We start from the raw sequence: 19,340 nt of genomic DNA, 5'->3' as shown, positions 1-19,340 counted from the left end.
GACGTCGACGGTTGCCATGGAGAGGCCCGCTCGCTGGGGACCGCGAGCTGGCGCCGGGGGCGGCGGGGTCGGAGCGTGGCTTTGAAGCCGCTTCCGCTACCACCATGAGCGGCCGAAGTCGGGGTAGAAAGTCTTCCCGCGCCAAAAGCCGGGGCAAAGGCCGCGGCAAGGCCCGAGTCCGCGCTGCTCCTGCCGACGCCCCCCGCGACCCGGACCCGCCACAGTGCCAGAGGCTCGGGGAGGAAACCCAGGCGGCACAGGTGCAGGCTGGCGCGGGTTGGGGTGGCCTGGAAACCGCTGCGCCCGCGCCGTCCCGTCGGCCCGGGGAGGACGCTGCCTGCCGGCTCCCCCTGGACTGTGGCCTCGCGCTCCGGGCCCGAGCTGCGGGGGATCGCGGGCAGGCCGCGACTAGGTCCGGCCCAGGGAAGGCCACATCCCTCTCGGAGCGCCTAGCAACAGACACTGTCTTCGTGGGAACCGTGGGAAGCGTGGGAAGGCCTAAAAATGGCCCCCGCGTTGGAAATCGGCGTGGCCCTGCCGGGAAGAAGGCCCCAGAAACCTGTAGCACGGCGGGGAGGGGGCCGCAGGCCATAGCCGGTGGGAAGCTGAAGAAGGGGGCCACAGGCGAGAATGTCTCCGTCCCCGTGGTAGAGGAAAAGAAGGTGGAGAAGGATGCAGGGTCAGGGCCCCCGGCGACAGATGGCAGCATGGATACGCTGGAGACCGTCCAGCTGAAGCTGGAGACCATGAACGCCCAGGCAGACAGGGCCTACCTTCGGCTCTCGCGGAAGTTTGGGCAGTTGCGACTGCATCACTTAGAGCGCAGGAACCTCCTCATCCAGAATATCCCGGGCTTCTGGGGACAAGCTTTTCAGAACCACCCCCAGCTATCATCCTTTCTGAACAACCAAGACAAAGAGGTTCTCAGCTACCTGAACAGCTTGGAAGTGGAAGAGCTTGGCCTTGCCAGACTGGGCTACAAAATCAAGTTCTACTTTGGGCGCAACCCCTATTTCCAAAATAAGGTGCTCATCAAGGAATATGGGTGTGGGCCTTCGGGTCAGGTGGTGTCTCGTTCTACTCCAATCCAGTGGCTCCCAGGGCATGATCTCCAGTCCTTAAGCCAGGGGAACCCCGACAACAGCCGTAGCTTCTTTGGGTGGTTTTCAAACCACAGCTCCATTGAGTCTGACAAGATTGTGGAGATAATCAACGAAGAACTGTGGCCCAATCCCCTGCAGTACTACCTTATGAGTGAAGGGGCCCGTGCGGAGAAAGGAAAGGAAGGCAGGCAAGGTCCAGCAAGGCAGCCAGTGGAGACCCCAGAGCCTGGGGCAAACAAGTCCAACTGATCCCGCACTGGCCTCCCTACTACCTCCCATTGGACCTGTGCCTAGCTAACCACACGTGTTTGGCTGTCTGCCTTCTCTTCATATTGGCCTCTGCACTGTATTCCCTTTGGACTTCAGTTATAAGAATATGGTATCTATGATCATGTTCTTTAGCCTCCTTGTGGCCTTCTTGCTTTTTCACATTAGTGTTACATGTTAAATGATCTCAATCCTACTGTTTATATGTTCAGCGCACATGCTTCAAGTGTGTGCTGCCTTTGTCTACATTGCCTGGACCATGATCTTGGCTCTGGCCCTTCCTAGCTGTCTTTAACATGGACACTCGTGAGTCATCCTCCAAGAGGACCAGTGCATCCTCAAGCTCTGCTACTTCAAGGCCAGTGACTTGCTGAGCTTTGTGTTCATGCTGGCCCTGCGTGCCACCTAGGGCCAGTTTTTCTGTTGCCACTGCATAATGAAGCTAGCGCACATGTTATTGGCCATCAGCCAAAACTAATTGTTCCAAAGCTCTGGGATCACCAGCCTAGTTGCCATCACCTGCTGGATCTCTGACTTTGGCCAGGCGCCTCTGCTGCCCTGCTGGATATGCAGAATAGCACTTGACTGCTAGGCATGGATGAGGTTAAGGGTGAGAAGCACTATGCCACGTGTTCTATACCATCATGTGTCTCTTCCTGCCTCTGGGCCCTTCTACTGTTGAACATTCATCAAGGTCTATACTGTGCCCCGTCACTGTCAGGCCACTGAGACTTGTCTGCGTTGCTATTGGCCCCAGTTGACCTCCGGGTCAGCGAAGACCTCAAGAACTGCCTGTGGACCCAGGCCCCCTGCCAGTGCATGAGACACACACCTTCCAGGAACCCTGCTGCCTACCAGACCGATGGGCGGGTGTGTGGACGTGTGCTCACTGTCATCGTTCCGTGGCTCCAGGTGAGGGTGGGGAATGGACCCACATGTAACCTAGGTACCTTTGTCAACTCCACTTATTCCTTCCTAGCACAGGACCAGAGTGCTATAGCGGGGTTGCTGGGGAAGTGATATTTCTTATCTGTGGGCCTGCGTCTGCTTCATCTTACTCCTCTATACCTTACTTGCCCTTCCTTCATTCCCTCTCTTCCTTCCTTCCTCCCTTCCTCTCCTGTCCTTTTTTCCTCCACTTCTCCCTCCCTTTTTTGTCGCAATATTACCACAGCTCAGAAAGAGAAAACAACTGAGAAACCAGGGTTTTCTGCATACAGCTAGAGAGACAGGTGGGACTTGCTGTGCACACTCACGCACTGGGGAAACAGAGGGTAGAGGAAGCCAGAAGGCCAAGTTGGTCTGTGGTCAGACCTTGGCTCTGACTCCTGGGTTCACTGTATAATTCTCATGTTTAAAATTCTTTTCATGGCTACACATGTGTTAGAATTATAAGCCCTAAGGCAGCAGTGTTGTGGACTAGTGTTTACTCCTGTTCCAACTTTTTTTTTTTTTTTTGATGCCCCTTAAGACCCAGTTAGCTCATAGAGTTTCCTCCTCTGTGGTAGCCTCTGGCCGTCTGGCCCTCATTCCCCAGCTTTCTACTCTCAGCAGTCCTTTGCTCTCTTTATTTCTACCTTTAAATACCCTTAGGATAGGCTTCCATCTTGGGGCATGGGGACAGGGTGGGCAGAATCCATTCTGGATCTCCAGGGCTCATTCCAGTGAGTATAAAAGCTGAGCTGGGCCCTCTTTCTCCTTTGCATGCCTAAGGGTGGAGGGGTAGGACTGTAACTACACATTCCTTCCCCCAATCTCCTTTTCCTTATGGGAGACCTCGTTCTGAGCTCTGCAAGGGCTGGGGAGGCCTTGATTCAAAATTTGTAGAGAGAGATTGACAGGTGGGGGACTTGGAGCAAGAACAGGGCAGGAATGAGCCTGGTGTGGAAGGGCCTGGAGATGCTGGTAGAAATGGCTTGGGAAGCCTCAGGGAAAGTATACCTCTCTCTCAGTGAGGGCAAGGACAGGAAGGGGCATTCCCCAGAATAAGGAGGGGAGAATTAAGGGGTCATGGGTCAATACAGTGCCTGGGTGAGGGTTGCCCACGGTTTTGTCCAATCATTAGTTCATCATTAGTGGATTTTATAAATCACATAAACAAATCCAAAGCAGAATAATGTTACTTTGGATGCTTTCTCTTTTGTTCTAGGTGTGGCCTTGCGTATGTGGAAGATTGATGCTATATGCTGCTTATTTTGCCATAAGTAAAATCTTACCACTTCCCCCATTTTTGCCTAATGGGACAATATAGCTGTATAGGTCTGCTTTTTTTTTTTTTTTTTTTTTTTTTTTTTTTTTTACTTTTTGCTCTTTATTATGGACATTTTCAGACAAGCACAGAAATGGAGAGGATGGTACCTGGACCCTGTGTACCCGTCACCTAGCTACATCAATTATGATCAGCCTGGTATCTTCCTCTCTCCACCTGTATTGTTGATGGAAAATCCGACACTGTGCCAATTCAACCTTGACTACTTTGGGAGATCAGGACTCTCTTTTGGTGGTGATAGTGGTGGGCCGCACTATCATGATCACATCAGGTCTGCTTTTTGCTTTTTGCTCTGAATGTTAACTAATGAAGTTCCAGAAATGGGCCTTAGAAGTGAAAGTCTTCAGGATAAATAGGGAATCTCAAAAAGAGATGAAAAGATGCTCCCATTCCCCTGTATCCACGAAAGGAGAGAGAGAGAGAGATTGTTCTGTTGTAAATCTTTCAAAGACTGATAGAATAAGGTGCTTACCTGAGACCCTTCACCAGAATATCAGTCTTTTTTGCCTGAGAAAGATGGAGGCTTGTGTGACTGTTAGAAATATCATCAGCTTGTCCTGGTTTCATAATATAACTGGTCTTGGAAGTATAATTTGGAAATTGTTTCTGTGTTCTGTGAAAATAACCTCCCAAAAGCAATCAGTTACTGGTTGTCTTGGTAATTTGACACCCTGGTAATAATGCAATTATTCCTTTGTTCCCAAACAGTATAAATAGTTGTAAGCTTGCATGCATTATGGAAAAATAAAAGCCTGTATCTCTGTTATATTTTTTATTTTTAAAAAAGAGTTGGAAGGTGGAGCTGAGGCTGCATAGTTGAGGGGATGTATACGTTGGCCTCAAAGAGTGATTCGTAGGTCTAAGGCCCTGGTGTGACTAGCTACAGAACAATGATTCTCATGCCCTTAGCAGAAATTGAGACTCTGTGGTTCGTTCTGGGAGGAAGACAGGTCATTCTTGTTTTTAACGAGTTTTCCAGATGATTTTAGTGGAAATCCAGTGTTTCTCAAATTTTGAATTTTGAATTGTGTGAGGAATCCTGTGAAACTATGAATTCCGATTCAGTAGTCCAGGGTGGAACCTGAGATTCTACATTTCTAACAAAATTTCAGGTGATGCCAGTGCTGGTGGTTTGTGAACTGTACTTCGAGTAGCAGAGCAAGTGACATTCAAGTCCCATTCAGACTAGAGTAATAGTGCTCTGGTTGCACTTGAGAATGATCCGAGAAGCTTAAATATATAGCCGGAGCTCTGCATAAATGCCAACTAAATCGGAATGTGGGAAGGGGTTGGTCCAGGTCTAGGTGTTTTAGAAACATCCCACATGATTCTGTTGTCTAGCCAGGGTTGAGAACTAGGGTCTCTGATGCTGTTCATAATGCATCTATAAGAAGGCTAATTCTATTCATCAGGGGAAGCAGCCACAGCAACAAAAGGCCACGAAAAGCTGCCCAGCAGAAAACAGTTGGAAAAAATTAGAAGTGGGTTGTTAAATGCCCCCCCCCAAATTGGTTTATGGGATAAAGGGCATGATTCAATAAATGTGCAGTGTTCAGAGCATAGTAGGTGTTCAAATATTAAACGATTGTATGAGTTTAAAACACAGTTTTAAAGGGTTTTAGTGGGTCAAATGCCTCAGGGCTAGTCTGGTAATTAAATTTGCAAAAAAGCAGGCCAGATTTGTTTCATGAGGGTATATGTATGTGTTTGTTGGGGCTGCCGTACTGAAGGAACCCCGATGGGGTGGCTTAAATAACAGAAATTGACTTGCTCCGTTTTGGAGTCTAGAAGTGTCGGATCAAATTGTGAGCAGGGTTAGTTTCCTCTAAAGGCCTCTCTCCCGGCTTGTAGGTGGTCCTCTTCTCTCTGTCTACACGCGGCCTTCCCTCTGTGTGAGCCTGGGAGCGGTGGGCCGAGGTGGAGATGGTGTGTGACTGGTCTGCAGAGCTAGATTGTTTATTTGGGAGCGCAGGCCTAGTGCAGCTGCATCTTTGAAGGGCAGTGGGAGGAATCAGGATTTTTATGCAGAATCTCCCAATTTTGAATGCTTTCAACTAAAAAACAAATTTTTTTAAAATACCCATTAGTGATATGTGGAGTGTGAAAGGGTCTGGAGAGCCGCCTCTATCTGATGCTCAAGCATCTTGGGATTCATGCAGAGGCCTCTGGGGTTATACGTTAGAAGGGACTCTCTGCCCAATTCAGCTCACACACTCGCGTCTTCAGAGGTGCAAAGCCTTCACTCCCTGGCCCCCCTTTCATGCCCCTCTCTTTGGTTCTTTGGAGATCTTCTCTGATCTGGGGTTCACCACCTCCCCATGGGCTCATTCATTCATTGCCTCCTGTATGTGCCATTCTCAGTTGTAGACATGAACTATGTTCATAGCTATGAACAAATAGCACTTTGAATTCTGCCCCCCTTCTAGGTTTCAATCTCTCAGATTTTGCCTGGAATTGTCAGTCAATCTCTTTTTTTCCCTTTTCCTGCATAGGGCTGCTGAGTGTTTTAGGTCCATATGGGAACTAAAGGAAGCCTCTTGCTATCTGACTTCTAAGAATTCACAGGGCAGTTAGGTTTTTAATAACCCGGAAAGTGAGGGCATTTTGCAGTAATTCTTGTTAGACTGAATCCCTCACCTTTTCCTCAACTTTGAGTTTTATTACAAAAGGCCGCTTTCTGGTTTCTAAACTTGTTACTGGGTGGGCTTTTTTGGGAGTTATGAGGAGTTTGATTATGCCATGGGTGAGGGAGGAGACAAAACTAGTCTTACTACTCATAGCTTATGGCAAGTTTTTATCCGCTTCGGACTGTCTCTCCTTACACTTTGGGCTTCCTGCCTCTGGTCTACACCAGTTTGCAACAAGGCAGGGAGGCACACTGATAAGGGGTGGCCTCACCTAGGGAGGAAACTTTGCCCTCATTTGTCCCTTTGAAAATTGTGGAAACTCCTCCTGCCCTCTCACCCCTTGAGATCTGGGCCTTTGTGAACCACTGTTACTGATGGGTGGCTCATACCCCTCAGGGGTTGGGGCAGCAAAAAAACCAAAAATAAAAATAAACAAATGAAAAAAAAAGAGAGAGAGAGAGAAAATCCAGGCTATTAAGTCTATGGCTTTTATCTCTCTTTGTCCTTAGCATCTTCATTTCTGCTTTTGGAATCTTCTGCAGCCATATTTCACCATTCGGGGTCCCAACTCACTTCTGCTGATTCATTTTCACCCGAAACTCTGACTTTGTGCTTGTGGACCCCAGATCCACATTCTCTGGTTGGGTGTTCGGTTACATACTCTACAAGGCTCCAACCTTGAATTCCTTCTCTCCCTGCCTCCTGTCAACCTGGTTCTCAGCTGAGCCTTGAGAAATAAGACAAAATAGCTCCCATCGGTGTGACACTTGACGTAGTCTCTTACATTATCTCAATTATAACAACTATCTGGTAAGATGGCTCAAAGAGCTTAAATGACTTGACCAAAACCACTGAAGTAGTAGTAAGCAATAGAGCCAGAACCCAAACTCAGGTCTGCCAAATCCAGACTTCATCCATACTTGGAATGGTAAACAGGTGGCCCAGGCAGATAGATACCTGGTACTACGAATCTAGGCACTTCTTACCACAGAACCTGTAATTAAGCCTTCGCATAGTGCATCAGAACCCTCAGCGCAGCACTCTGGTCAGTCCCAGCCAGTTGCAGTTGGCACGTAGGTGTGAACCTTCTTGACCATCCAAACGAGAGCCCGCCCGCAGAGCTCAGTTAGCAGCAGGGCTGGCTGAGGTTGGGTGACCCAGAACAGCGGCTGAGGCTTCCTTTAACTGCTTTGTTCCACGGTTAGGCTCGGCTTAAAGTTTCAATACCTGAAGATGAATGATTTGGAAAAAAGGAGATAATTTTTCTCCCGTAACAAGAAGTCTGGTGTAACAAGAAGTTAACAGGCTTGCTTCAGTGGCTCTGTGATATGAGGGCGCTGGTCCATTCCGGCTCTTCCTCTTCTCTTGGCTGTCTTCTTATGATTCCCCAGCCTCACTTAAAGGTGGGCAGGGAGGAGGAGAGGGAGATCTTCTCACATGTCTCTGTCCTTTTCAGGGATGAAAATCTTTGCCAGTAGTCCCTGCTGGATCTCAGGAGACATGAGTTAGGTTCCTTGGGCCAGGAATGGGTCACACTCTCACACTCTATTTCAGGGAAGCATAGTGCTGCCATCAGAGAATAAGGAGAGCTCAAGTGGTTGGAACGGATGGGAGATGTTAGTCACCTGTAGGCTCATCCTTTCTGGAGCTGTGTGGCTATGCCGCTGACACGCATATCACCTAATAGTTGGAAGCACCGTGTACGCACGCTGTCCCTGCCCCAGCTCCCCGGGCACCTCTTCTGACAAGAAGGCTCTACCAGTGCTTGGTGTTCCATATCTCATCTCCTCCATTACACGGTAAGTGCTCCTCCTGCCACGCAATGCCTTTCTGGTTTTCCTGTCTCCCATAGCGTCTCACTCAGGGTTCACTCAACATCTGATGCCTGTGGTCGATAAACGCTTACTGCAAATGCAGTAAGTCAGTAATCTTTCTAAAATGTAAATTTGATTATGTCAGTCACCTGTTCAAAACCTTCAGGAGTAAGGTTCAAAATCCTAAGAAGAATATTTTCTACTTCAAACTTTTTTATTATGAAGAATTTCAGTATACATAAAAATTGACAAACCACAATGATTACTTTTTAAGTATACTTTTTAAGTTCAATGATTTTTAACCTTGTGCCATATTTTTTGTCTCTCTCTCTCTATATATATATATATCTATGTTTTAGTGAACAATTTGAAAATATCTTGCTTGACCCTTCACCCCTAAATTACTCAGCATCCATCTCATAAAGATTTTCTCCTGTGTAAACCTAAGACTATTATCACACTGCAGAACACAGTTCCTAAATGCCACCTAGTATCCAGTCCATATTTAGATTTCTCCACTGTTCCCAAGATTATCTTACAGTAATGTTCAGGCATTTTTCTAGTGATCTCTTCAATCTTTTTTGAACAAAATCCCCTCACTTTTGTCCCCCTCATAACATCGACTTTCTGAAGAAGTTGGGTCAGTTGTCTTAAAGGATATCCCCAATTCCAGATTTTTCTGACTTTATCTTCCTGGTGTCAGTTAACTTTTTCCTCTGTCTCCCGTATTTCTTGTAAGCCGAGGATGCAGATGGAATGCCTTTGGCAAGAGTACACAGATGACGCAGGTACTTCACAGTGCATCACTCTGGAAGGCGAAGTGACAGCTGGTCCCACTGTCATGCTGTTTGTTTGCTCTCTTGGTTAAGATGGTGATCACCATATTTCTCTCTCCCAGTTTAGCAGGAAATCTCGGAAATTACTGTAAGGATACTGTTGCCTTAAACTTTCATCCCAAGGTTTTAACAGCCATTGATGACATTTGCCCAAACCCGTTATTTCACTATGGGTTGTGAAGTAGTGACTTTCTAGTCCTGGCATTTCCTTTACATGTGTTATCTTGTATTTTTCTGTAAGGAAGACTTTATTCTCATCATCTAGCAATGAACTCTACTTCCTTCTGAAAGGCAGTGTAAATGCTTCGTTTATTCCTTTTATTATCTATTTTCAGAATCAGAAGTTGGTGTAAAATTGTCTCTAATGGTTTCAAATAAGGGCATGTTTTTCTTTTCTCTTTACTTTCACTGTGGACTTCTGGGGTTTTATTTATTTAATGTCTTATGATCAATGACAGCCATTTTTTCTTTTGGATACTCAACTGACCTGCATTTTGCCACTAACTTTTTTTACCAGACTCCTTTGTCCTTGTCCCTGATTTTCTCCCATTGCACCCCTGTGCTGTGAGGCAGCCAGTGTGAATCAGTGTGAATCATTTCCGGGTTTCTGGATGCCCACTGTGCTCTTTGACACACTGAATTGTTTGCACAAGTTGTTAGTGTAGGAAGAAAGACCTTGCAGCCCTTCTCAAATATGGCTCAGATATTCTTGTACTGGGTTGTAGCTTTTAATCTGAGTTATTCCTTCCTTTTTCTTAATGTCCACACAATATTCTGTCCACACTTCAATTTACGATCTCTAATGCAGTGACTTGCTATTGTCTGTTTATCAGAGACTGTGAGATCCTTGAGACCACAGAGTAATAAAGACAAGTAGTATGTCTTAGTCATTTTTGTATTCTTACAGTTCAGGGACTTATACATAGTAGGTGCTCATTAACCAGTTGAATGAGTGAGCAAATGAATGGTCCTTAAAGATTCCTTAAGGCATCAGTGGCAAACTACAGAGAGGCTGGAAGTGCCCAGAAGCAGAGGTTGGGAATAATTTCAGGTGAAGGGAAGCATGAACCGAATACAAATGGGTTAAAGGGTGGTGGTGGGGGCGGACTATCACCGGTACAAAGCCTCAGGCAAGAATCTTAGTGGTACCGAATTACTCTGGCAGCATATTGGAAAGCAAGCAGGAAAATGGAAGTGAGCAGGGAAGCAAAAGAATTATGTTGGAAATATACCACATGTGGTGGGCTTTAGTGATGTCCCACACATGATGCTCATCAGAAGCAAGAAAAGGCGAAGCTGATTTGATTCTGCCAGTGACTTTTTCTCACAAAAATTTTTTTGACAGAGAGCAAGAGTGCACAGACAGTAGGAGCAGGATAAAGCAGGTTCCCCGCTGAGCAGGAAGCCCGATGAGGGGCTCGAACCCTGGACTCTGAGATCATGACATGAGTTGAAGACAGAGGCCTAACCCACTGAGCCACCCAGGCTCAGTTAAGAAACTTGCTCAGGTTTTCTCAGCCAGAATTCTTTGGCTCCCTTTCTTACTCTTTATATATGGATATATACACATAGTATGGGCTCTCCTAAGAGGTCCCATGAATTTAAAGGACTTCAAAAGATTAGGTTAGAACAAAGACAATCACTAAAAGAGTGATAACACTGAAAAGCAAGCTGGACAAGTTAAACTGGCAAAATGGAACCCAGTAGAGGATCTAGCAGAACGTTAGCTTGAGCTTCAGTAGGAGATAGCCTCAAGTCCCGGACTGTTGGGAAAATGTGGTCATCAAAGCCCACTGCTGCTTTGCCTGGTGGAGTAGCACCAGACACTTCATGAGAAAATCCAGAGCACTTAGGGGGAGAAAGGTACAAGACAAGGCCTTTGAAACCTCATAACATTCTAGAGATCGTGATCACAGAGCAGACCCTTCCTCAGGAAGTGAGGTTGTAGGGCCTTGCTGTGTCATGGAGAGAGCTCTTCAGTTCTTTCCCGAGGACCCGTCTTTCCATCAGTGCCACCGTTGGCTTATGGAGCATTTATTCATGCAGCTAGCATTGATGTGAAGAACACTGTGCTCCTACACATTTTCCCCGTCATTCTCAGCAAGAGGTCTTCTCTGACTCCTTGATAAAATTCCCACCCCTACTGTTAACTCTATTCATCCTCACAGTTCCCTCATCCTTCATGGGATTTGTCACAATTGGTGACTATGGTTGTGTCTTTGAGATTGTTTCTTCCTCTCTACTATAAACCCTTAAGGATCTTTGTTCATTCTTGAATCCCAGGTACGTACACATGGACAAAGACTTTGATCTGGTGGAAGTATTGCTCTTATGAGCCATGGCTCATTAAGATGGCAGATTGGATGGACCATATCTTGGAGTTGTCCCATGGCAGAAGCTGTCTCTTCCTAACTGTGCATTGAGACTTGGAGAATCCATCTTGTAGAGCACATACCGCATGCTGGGCACAGTGGTAGGCACATTTAAACACATCACCACAACAGTTCTATTATTATCCTCATTTTCCAGATGAGATGAAAGAGCCCAAGAGACTTTAGATAACTTGTTTAATGTTATGTCAGTTGTAATTCTTGGGGCTGGGAGGGGAGCGCCTTGGCCACTGTTCTGTCCTACCTCTCAGGCTGGGACTTGCAGTGTGATTTGGCGAGTTGGACAAACATGGTCTCCTGTCTTCAGAAGAGAGGGAGGAGGGTGCGTGACTCAAGATAGACTTCAAGCTCTTCAGGGAGTAGTTATCACTGTCCAGGGAGTGGAAATGTGTGTGTGTGTGTGGGGGGGGGGCACATCTGTGTATGCCCAGGGAGGGTGTAAGAGTGGCCAACAAGGCAGCTTTGGAATAAGCCCACAGAGGGGTAGTCTGCATGCTGCTTGTCCACGGGCCCACAGTGCCCAGAGGCTGCCAGGGCTCGTGTGCTTGCTCGGATCACTGCCCACTCAGCAGAGGAGTCAGCATTTTAAAGACTCCTAGCTGTGGGTAGCTTGTGGGAAACAGACTCTCTCGGCTTGAAGCAGCTCAGAAGGAGTAGGCCTCTATTAAGGCCCTGAGCAGATGGTGAGGCGGGGAGGCTGAGTCACAGGAGGCAGCAGGCGCAACAAAAGGCCATCGCAACTACTAACGGAGGGGATTTGTTTGTGTAGAGGCAACACAGGCCTGCAGGTCATAAGCTGTTCTTTGAGCTTCAGCCTCCCACACAGACAGCTGTCTCTATCTCTGCTCTTGTCTCCAGCTAGGAAAGATGGTGACAAGTCATTCTTTCTTGACATTCCACAGGGGTGTTTCCCTATTCCCGAAAAGCTCACTGACCCTTCTGCTCCACATAGGGACCGTGGGGAGGGAAAGAAAGCAAGGCAGCTAACACTTACTGAGCACCTCCTACATGCTCAACTGTGACACATGGAACATTTTCACCATCTTTTGTTTTTTTTTCTTTTTACAGTAATGAGCTTATGAAGTGTCCATTTTTATCTACATTTTACCGTTAATAATACTGACCCTCTGAAAGTTAAGAAACTTGCTCAGGTTTTCTCAGCCAGAATTCTTTGGCTCCAGAACTTCTGTCCTTTCCATTTGGTCATAGTTCTCCCTCCCAGAAGAAGGCGGCAGACATGGTTGCTTTGAGCTGCAAGTAACAAAAACCTAATGGAGACCTAGAGTGTAGGGGCAGTTACTGTTGCCGTAATAAAGAATTTGGAAGCAGGGGGTCCCATGGTTAGTTTAGCTGTTCAGTTATTTTATCAAGTCCCAAGACTCACTCTGTCTTTCCAGTCCTTCTCTTCTAACATCTTGGCATACACTCGGCAAGGACTTTTTGTCCTCAAACTTGTCTCATGGTCTCAGTTCCAGCTGCTTCAGTTCCAGACATCATATTCTCAGAGACAGTGTCCAAAATAGGGAAGTAGCAAAACCGGAAAAGAGGAGCTTCTCCAGTACAACACTCTCTTTTGACCAGGGAAGAAAATATTTCCTGAAGTCTCTAGTGCACTTTCCCTTACATCTCATTGGCCAGACATGTGTGTGTGTGTGTGTGTATTCCCACTTAGACCAGTTCCTGGCAAAGGGGGACATTACTGCCATGACTCACTCAGATTAACCATAACCAGGACTAGTTCCTCCACTTTGCCTGCAAGGAAGAAGGGAACTTGGCTGTGGGGTAGGCACTTGCCCCATAGTAGTAAGGCCAAGGGCTCCTCAGGCTCCATGACTGCCATAGCCAGGACAAAACACCTGGGAGAACTGAAGACATTTACTGAGTATTCGCAGGATTAGAACAGCAGGCCTGTTTTGTTCCCTTTCTGATCTCAGGTGTTAGTTAGACACCGTGGTGGGTTGAAAGAATGATAGGATATAGGCTTGCACGTACTTTATAATCTAACTGGGGGAGAAGTGAAATAACAACGAACAATTAAATAAAAGCATGAACCGAAAGCTTCACAAAAGCCAGCATAGGATCAAATGGTCTCTGGGTCAGAGGGCAATTCAGCAGATTCTTCTCGAAAGTGTTTTGTGAGTTTCTTTGTTATATTCATAACTGGATGGAAGCATTGTAAACACTTTTCAGCCAGTGGGATTTATTAGTGTATCCTCTGCTGGTTTCTGTTGTTTCCTTCCAAAGAAAATGCCTAAATTTTTCAATGATTTGAGGATATTCTGGGCCAAGGAAATTATTTTTAGATGTTGAATACGATATTGCTGGCCACCCAGAAAAAATATTTGGTGCTTCAGCAAGAGATGTGTACCAGTCATAAACTTAGGTACGAATTCTGGTAGCTTCACTGTGTAAGGTTGACATTTTATGATTTTTTTTTTCCTTTTGTGGAGGGTTCCCCGTGGAACTAAGGAGTATTCAAATTAAGCATGAACATTCATTTCAACTGTTACATTAGAGGCATTGGAATAATGCTTAACAAAATGCCACAACAGCCAAAACTTTAATCTGGTCTCTGATTAAAGGCAATCTTCTCAATCTGGCCTCAGTTCCTAGAGTAATCCTTTGAACAGATTAGACACAAACACATACTTTGCTGATAATTGTGTGCTGATTCTATAATAAATTGGTTGGGGGTAGTTACCAGTTGAAACTCCAAACTCCTAACTCCAAATGGTGACTCAGAATGTGGACCCTCATTCCTCTAGAGTTCCAGCTGAGTGACTTTCCCCACAGGCACTTTGCTAAGATCACCATTTGGGAACCGCCCCCCAGCCTCCCACCCTTTTTATTTTTGGGCTTTTGTTATATGATCTTCTCAGAGAAGCGTACCTTAATTTTTCCAGCCTCTTCTCGATTGGGGACTGGAATCACGTCCAGTAGTCATTTTGCAGGCTCCCTTTTCAGGGACTGTTCTAGTAAGAATGGGCTCTACGCGCTTTGCTACCTCACTCCACCCTGTTGCAGATCTTAAATGTTCCTCTGCCCTAGTTGAGCTAAAGCCATAGTGATCCACGCCAGTCTAAAGAGTGCCAAACAGTCTCATCTATGCGTTGTTGTCTGAGTACTCCAGTAGCTTCTGGGCCAGTGAGCAATTGGGGAAAGTGTTGTAGCTTTCTTGGCTAAAGAAAAAGGGTAATAAGACTCAGATTGCAGAACGTGCTTATCTTATGGCTGCCTTCCGGGCTTCAGTGGAAGGTCTTCAAAACCAAAACTGGAACTTCAGCGGACCCAAGAAAGAGCAGTAGGTATGCGCTGAGGTCTAAGCAAGGCTGACTAGAGTCACTGGCTTTGGGTACTTGGCGATGACATCATATGTTCCAGAATGGTTAATCACTAAATGTTTACCAAAGTAAGGTTGGAGGCCTACAGAGTTGTGGGAAAGATGTGTAATGGGAGGTTGTAGAGTACAGTAGTTAAGACTTGGAATCAGGCATGTCCGGGTTCATATCCAAACTCTGATAGTTACTAATTAGTATGTGCCACTTTGGTAGGTACTTAGCTTCTCTAAGCTCCATTTGTTCTTGTTTTTTAATCTGTAAAATAGAGACAAAAGTTCTGAGTTAGATGGAAGTCAAAACACAAGACTGAAAAGAATTAAAGAAATTGTTTTAGTATGTACAACTGAAAAGTCCGCAGGCAATCTGGGCTTCAGATAGAGCTTGATCCAGGGACTCAAACGATCTCTTTTTTCAGCTTTCAACTTTTCTTTCTTCTGTATTAACCTCATTCTCAGGCAGGTTTTTCCCCTCCTAGTGGCAAGCTGGCTGTTTGATGCTCTAGACCCACAAATATTACCCTTTCAGCAACTTTAATGAAGAAAAAGGTATTTCTCCCCTTCTCTGCCTAAAAAAAAAAAAAAAAAAAAGTCCTGCGATTGCCTCTTTCGGTTCATTGGTCATTATGTACACTTGAACCACTTGCCAAGCAGTGGGTTACTGCCCAGCCCTAGAGCCCGGAATGGGATCAGTCCCACCCAAGCTCCGAGGACTGACCATAGAGAAAGGATGAGTTTTTTTCCCAGATGAAAATAGTGGTACCAGTACCAGAGAAAGGGGGATGGATGCTGGGCAGGCAAAGCCAGCAGATGCCCACAGAATGGCAGTTCATTCCCCAGTCATCCTCATTAAAAAAGTGGGAAGGGCAGGAACAAAAAAACTTATTACGAAGATCAAGTGCCAACAACTCCTTATCTTGTCTGTCTTCACAGTTTGACAGTCTTTACACTATAGAAATTTGGTCACAGCTTGAATGTGACCTATAACCCACATTGCTTTAAGCTCTCAAGGCAGTAAGCCTTGTTGTTGTTGTTGCCATTATTGTTGTTATTATTATTCTCTCAAGGTTTTGGTATTTTTCTTCTGTATTCTAGGGTGTGTCTCTTGCCTGCAGATAATCCAGACAGTGATTGCTGACGTGGGCACGTGAGGCTGGGAAGAGCAGGGCCCGCAGCTACTCCTGACATACAAAGAGGGCTCCTTCAGGGGGCAGAGGTGTGGGGCCTTTCACCTGGGGCTGCTGGGAGCCACATGAGACTGGCTAGTCCCTCAGAGAATCCAGGGAGGGGATTCTGGGATTTCCTGGGAGCCACGTGACTTTCCATGTACCTCAGAGAGGTTTGGGAGATTTTACTCCTCCTTTCCTGGGCCAGGGGCCTACCCTCATTCCTCCTCTTGGTTCCCATTCCAGGGCTTCCATTTCTGTAAACCCCTCTTCTCTACACAGCGGTGTGTTCCTCTGTGGATGAGTCACACGAGTCACCCCTTGTGAGTGTGGGTGGCAGAGGGACACACAGGCGGGTGAGTGTCTTCCAACACTGGCTGGTGTCTGTGAACGGATGCATGTTGGACGGCCGCACGGATGAAGTCCCTGAGGCTCGGGGAGACGGCAGGATTTACCTTAGGACAAAGAGCCCAACAGAATTGGAAGGAACTTATGACAACATGGGGAAGATTGTTCCCGTGAAATGTTGCACAGAAACTTATTACAAGGATATCAGTTGGAGAAAGAGGTGAGCTCTATTTGTGATGGTAGTGGGTTCTGTGTCCTTCCTTCAGGCTGGGCTGTGGGGAGTAAGGAGGCCCGTGAGAGAACTAAGACAATTGTAGATGAATTGCTCAAAATATGAGACTAAGAGAAAAGGAGGCAGGACATAGAAGGGGCAGGAGCTAATTAGGTTGTGGTAGGTAAGCATCTAGATAATTTCACCCTGGAGTCCCAAGTTGCTGGGCCTGGGAGCCAAGCAGGGACAACACTTCCTCCTTTAGCAATTAGGCGGAATGTGGGGGGGATGCTTCTCAGCCTTGGGCCAGAGTGAGAAGCAGGAAGCAAGGAAGCTTTGCTCTGGGGATGACGGTTTGGGGTAGAGGAAGCAGAGACCACCCAGGAGGGCAGCCTTTCCTGTCCCTAGGCGGGAGACCCAAGAGACTGCACAGAATCTCTCAGACCTTCGAACACCTCTGTTTCCTTCATCCGTGCTCCAGCTTCGCGCTGTACTGGAGCCAGCTGTGTGAGGACAGGCGTGGGAGGGTAGGTGATGAAGTGACAGAGACGATGCAGGGCCAGAGGGGAAAGCCCAGACCTCAGGACTGAGGTCTTCAGCAGAGAAATCTCTTCTTCCTCATGCTGGGGAGGTGGTTGCTAGGCATGGACTGGAGACCCGAATTACAGGATGACCCCCGGAAGTCCTTTTAGCCCTCTGGGGGATGTTCAGCCTGCTTCTGGGCTCAGGCGAGGTTTGGGCCCTGTTTTCCTGCCCTGCAGGAGGACCACTCTGAGGTCATCCCCCGCCCTCCATTCCTGCCCCTACACACACTTCTAAATCCTAGAGCACCCCAGGCTCCGGCCCAACCTAAAGAAACTATTTGTTCTCTTGAGCTTTATTCTGATTCCATAGCACAGAAGGAAAAAAAGTCCAAAACAAAAAGTAAAACCATTTTAAACAACTGGTGGTTTTGTTTTGGTTATTTTTGGAAGGGTTTATGTTGGGGGGAAGGTGTGGAGGGGGGACTTCTTCATCCCTGCAAAATCTAAATCAATGAAAATTTAAAACAGGCTCCCAAGAGGACACTGAAAAATCTCAACCCAGGATAAACTGAAAGCTACATTTTCATCCCCCAAAATGAGGGCTTTCTGATGGAGCTGTTGGCAGCTCCGCTCCACAGCCTGGCCCTAGGCTGCAACATTGTTTATTTGAAGATGAGGACGCAGCTGGGGTGGCCCCTCTTGGGGGCTGCGGTCCCCACAGCACAGAGCCCTCCCTGTCTCCTGCTAGTGAGGCCCTCCCTCCCACAGAGCCCTTGCTCTGGGCCCCACTGCTGCGGGGCTCTCGCTGCACATCAGTCCTGGGCATCTGCCATCATCTCCCTTTGCCTTTGAAGGAAGGTGCTGCTGCTTTCCTCCTGCCTCTCTTCAGGAGGGAGGGCCGGGAGGACCAGGGGGTTCTTTCTGCCTGCACAGGAGGGGGTGCGGCTGTGGGCAGGAAAGGGAGGAAGCCCACTGGAGGCTGCAATGAAAGGTGAAGCCACAGGAGGCGCCCTGGGACCTGTCTGCTGCACCCCATGCCTCTTAACCTCGTGGTGGTGGTCTGCAGGCTGACAGCTCAGCTCCTCGATGGTGCTAGGGTCTGGAGAGAAAACCATGCTTGGCTGTGAGAATGGCAGAGCATGGGTGGGCCCCGGGCAGGGTGCTTGTGGTGAGTGGGGAAAGGGACAGGGGTAGTCGGAGTACTGCCTGGGAGCACTGGCCTTGCAACAAGACAGAAGTGGATTTGAGTCTTGGCGCCAAGACTTACTGGCTCTGCGACAGCAGCTTGAGTTCTCGGAGACCAATTTCTTGATTTTTAGTACAGTGATAATCATGTTTCCTGTAGATAAAGGCTCAGGACCCCTCTTGCCCCACCCCACTCCATCACCCACAATGTCAATTTGAAACTGATGCCTTAGACTCAGACCATAAACCATGGTTTATGAAAACCCCAGTCCCTCTCCAGAAGTGGGCTTATGTTCTGTGGACTCCTTGGCTCCAGCTTCCAATTGGCACCACAGCCCACACTCAGAACTCAGGGGGCTTTCAGCTCTATAAAATCCACACTAAGCGAGCACTTTGTAAGTTTGGTATAACTTACATGCGATCTGGGACACTGAACAAGCAGCTTCTTGTCTTTTTTCTAGTTCCTTCTCCTCACACCTCTTCACTCTTGTCCTCCAAGATTGCTCAGCGTTCGAAAGTTTTCTCCCTCTATTTGCAGATTTGTCTGTTCCACTCCCTGCTCCCCCCTATTGCAAACCCAAACATCTTTTTTAAAAATATTTTATTTATTTATTTGACAGAGAGAAATCACAATTAGGCAGAGAGGCAGGCAGAGAGAGAGGGAGAAGCAGGCTCCCCGCCAAGCAGAGAGCCCGATGCGGGGCTGGATTCCAGGACCCCAGGACTCTGAGATCATGACCTGAGCTGAAGGCAGAGGTTTAACCCACTGAGCCACCCAGGCGCCCCAGAAACCCAAACTTTTTAAAAAAGATTTTATTTATTTGGGGGGGGGGCAGAGGAGGAGGGAGAGGGACAGGCACTTCTCGCTGAGCTTGGGGCCTAATGCAGGGCTTGATCCCAGGACCCTGAGATCGGGATCTGAGTGGAAGCTTAACTGACTGAGCCACCCAGGTGCCCCCACAAACCCACACTTTTAAGATTATTCAACAGATCGAAATGTCTTTGAAAGCAGTAGAACAGCAAATCACCAGTCTACCCTGAAAGACAGCTTATTTCATAGCATTTTTATGAGTTCTAAGTAAAGAGACACAGTTACTGTTATCTGTACCCATTGGAAAACATCAAGTGAGTTCATCTGAGAATCCAAGAAAAGATACTCACACATTGGTGGAACAAAGAGCAAGCATCAGGGTCCACATATCCTGCTTTATTTTCACAGAGATTTCTAAGTCTCATGGACACTCAAGGGAACTCTGTCAGGACAGA

At 47.1% G+C, this 19,340-nt stretch overlaps 1 protein-coding gene across 4 annotated transcripts; it reads left to right on the top strand.

Annotated features, from left to right (window-relative positions):
• The first annotated feature begins 8 nt into the window (after positions 1-8).
• Positions 9-18,729, top strand: TSPYL5 (TSPY like 5). 4 transcript variants are annotated; one of them, XM_013064566.2, is made up of 3 exons: positions 9-2,282; positions 7,821-15,856; positions 16,053-18,729. In XM_013064566.2, the coding sequence occupies exon 1, from the start codon at positions 105-107 to the stop codon at positions 1,350-1,352; it is 1,248 nt and encodes a 415-aa protein (XP_012920020.1). In that variant the 5' UTR covers positions 9-104; the 3' UTR covers positions 1,353-2,282; positions 7,821-15,856; positions 16,053-18,729. The 4 variants fall into 4 exon arrangements, with proteins under 4 accessions (XP_012920020.1, XP_012920019.1, XP_004768578.1 ...); XM_013064565.2 differs by having other exon boundaries at positions 7,821-8,065; positions 15,736-17,319; XM_004768521.3 differs by having other exon boundaries at positions 7,821-18,729.
• The last annotated feature ends 611 nt before the right edge of the window (positions 18,730-19,340 follow it).

This window comes from Mustela putorius, unplaced genomic scaffold (genome assembly GCF_011764305.1).
Source record: "Mustela putorius furo isolate JIRA1106 unplaced genomic scaffold, ASM1176430v1.1 tig00000228_pilon_pilon_pilon, whole genome shotgun sequence".
In the NCBI taxonomy this organism is placed as follows: domain Eukaryota; kingdom Metazoa; phylum Chordata; class Mammalia; order Carnivora; family Mustelidae; genus Mustela; species Mustela putorius.
Note: the sequence above shows the minus strand (reverse complement) of the source record. Positions and strands in the feature narration are given on the sequence as shown.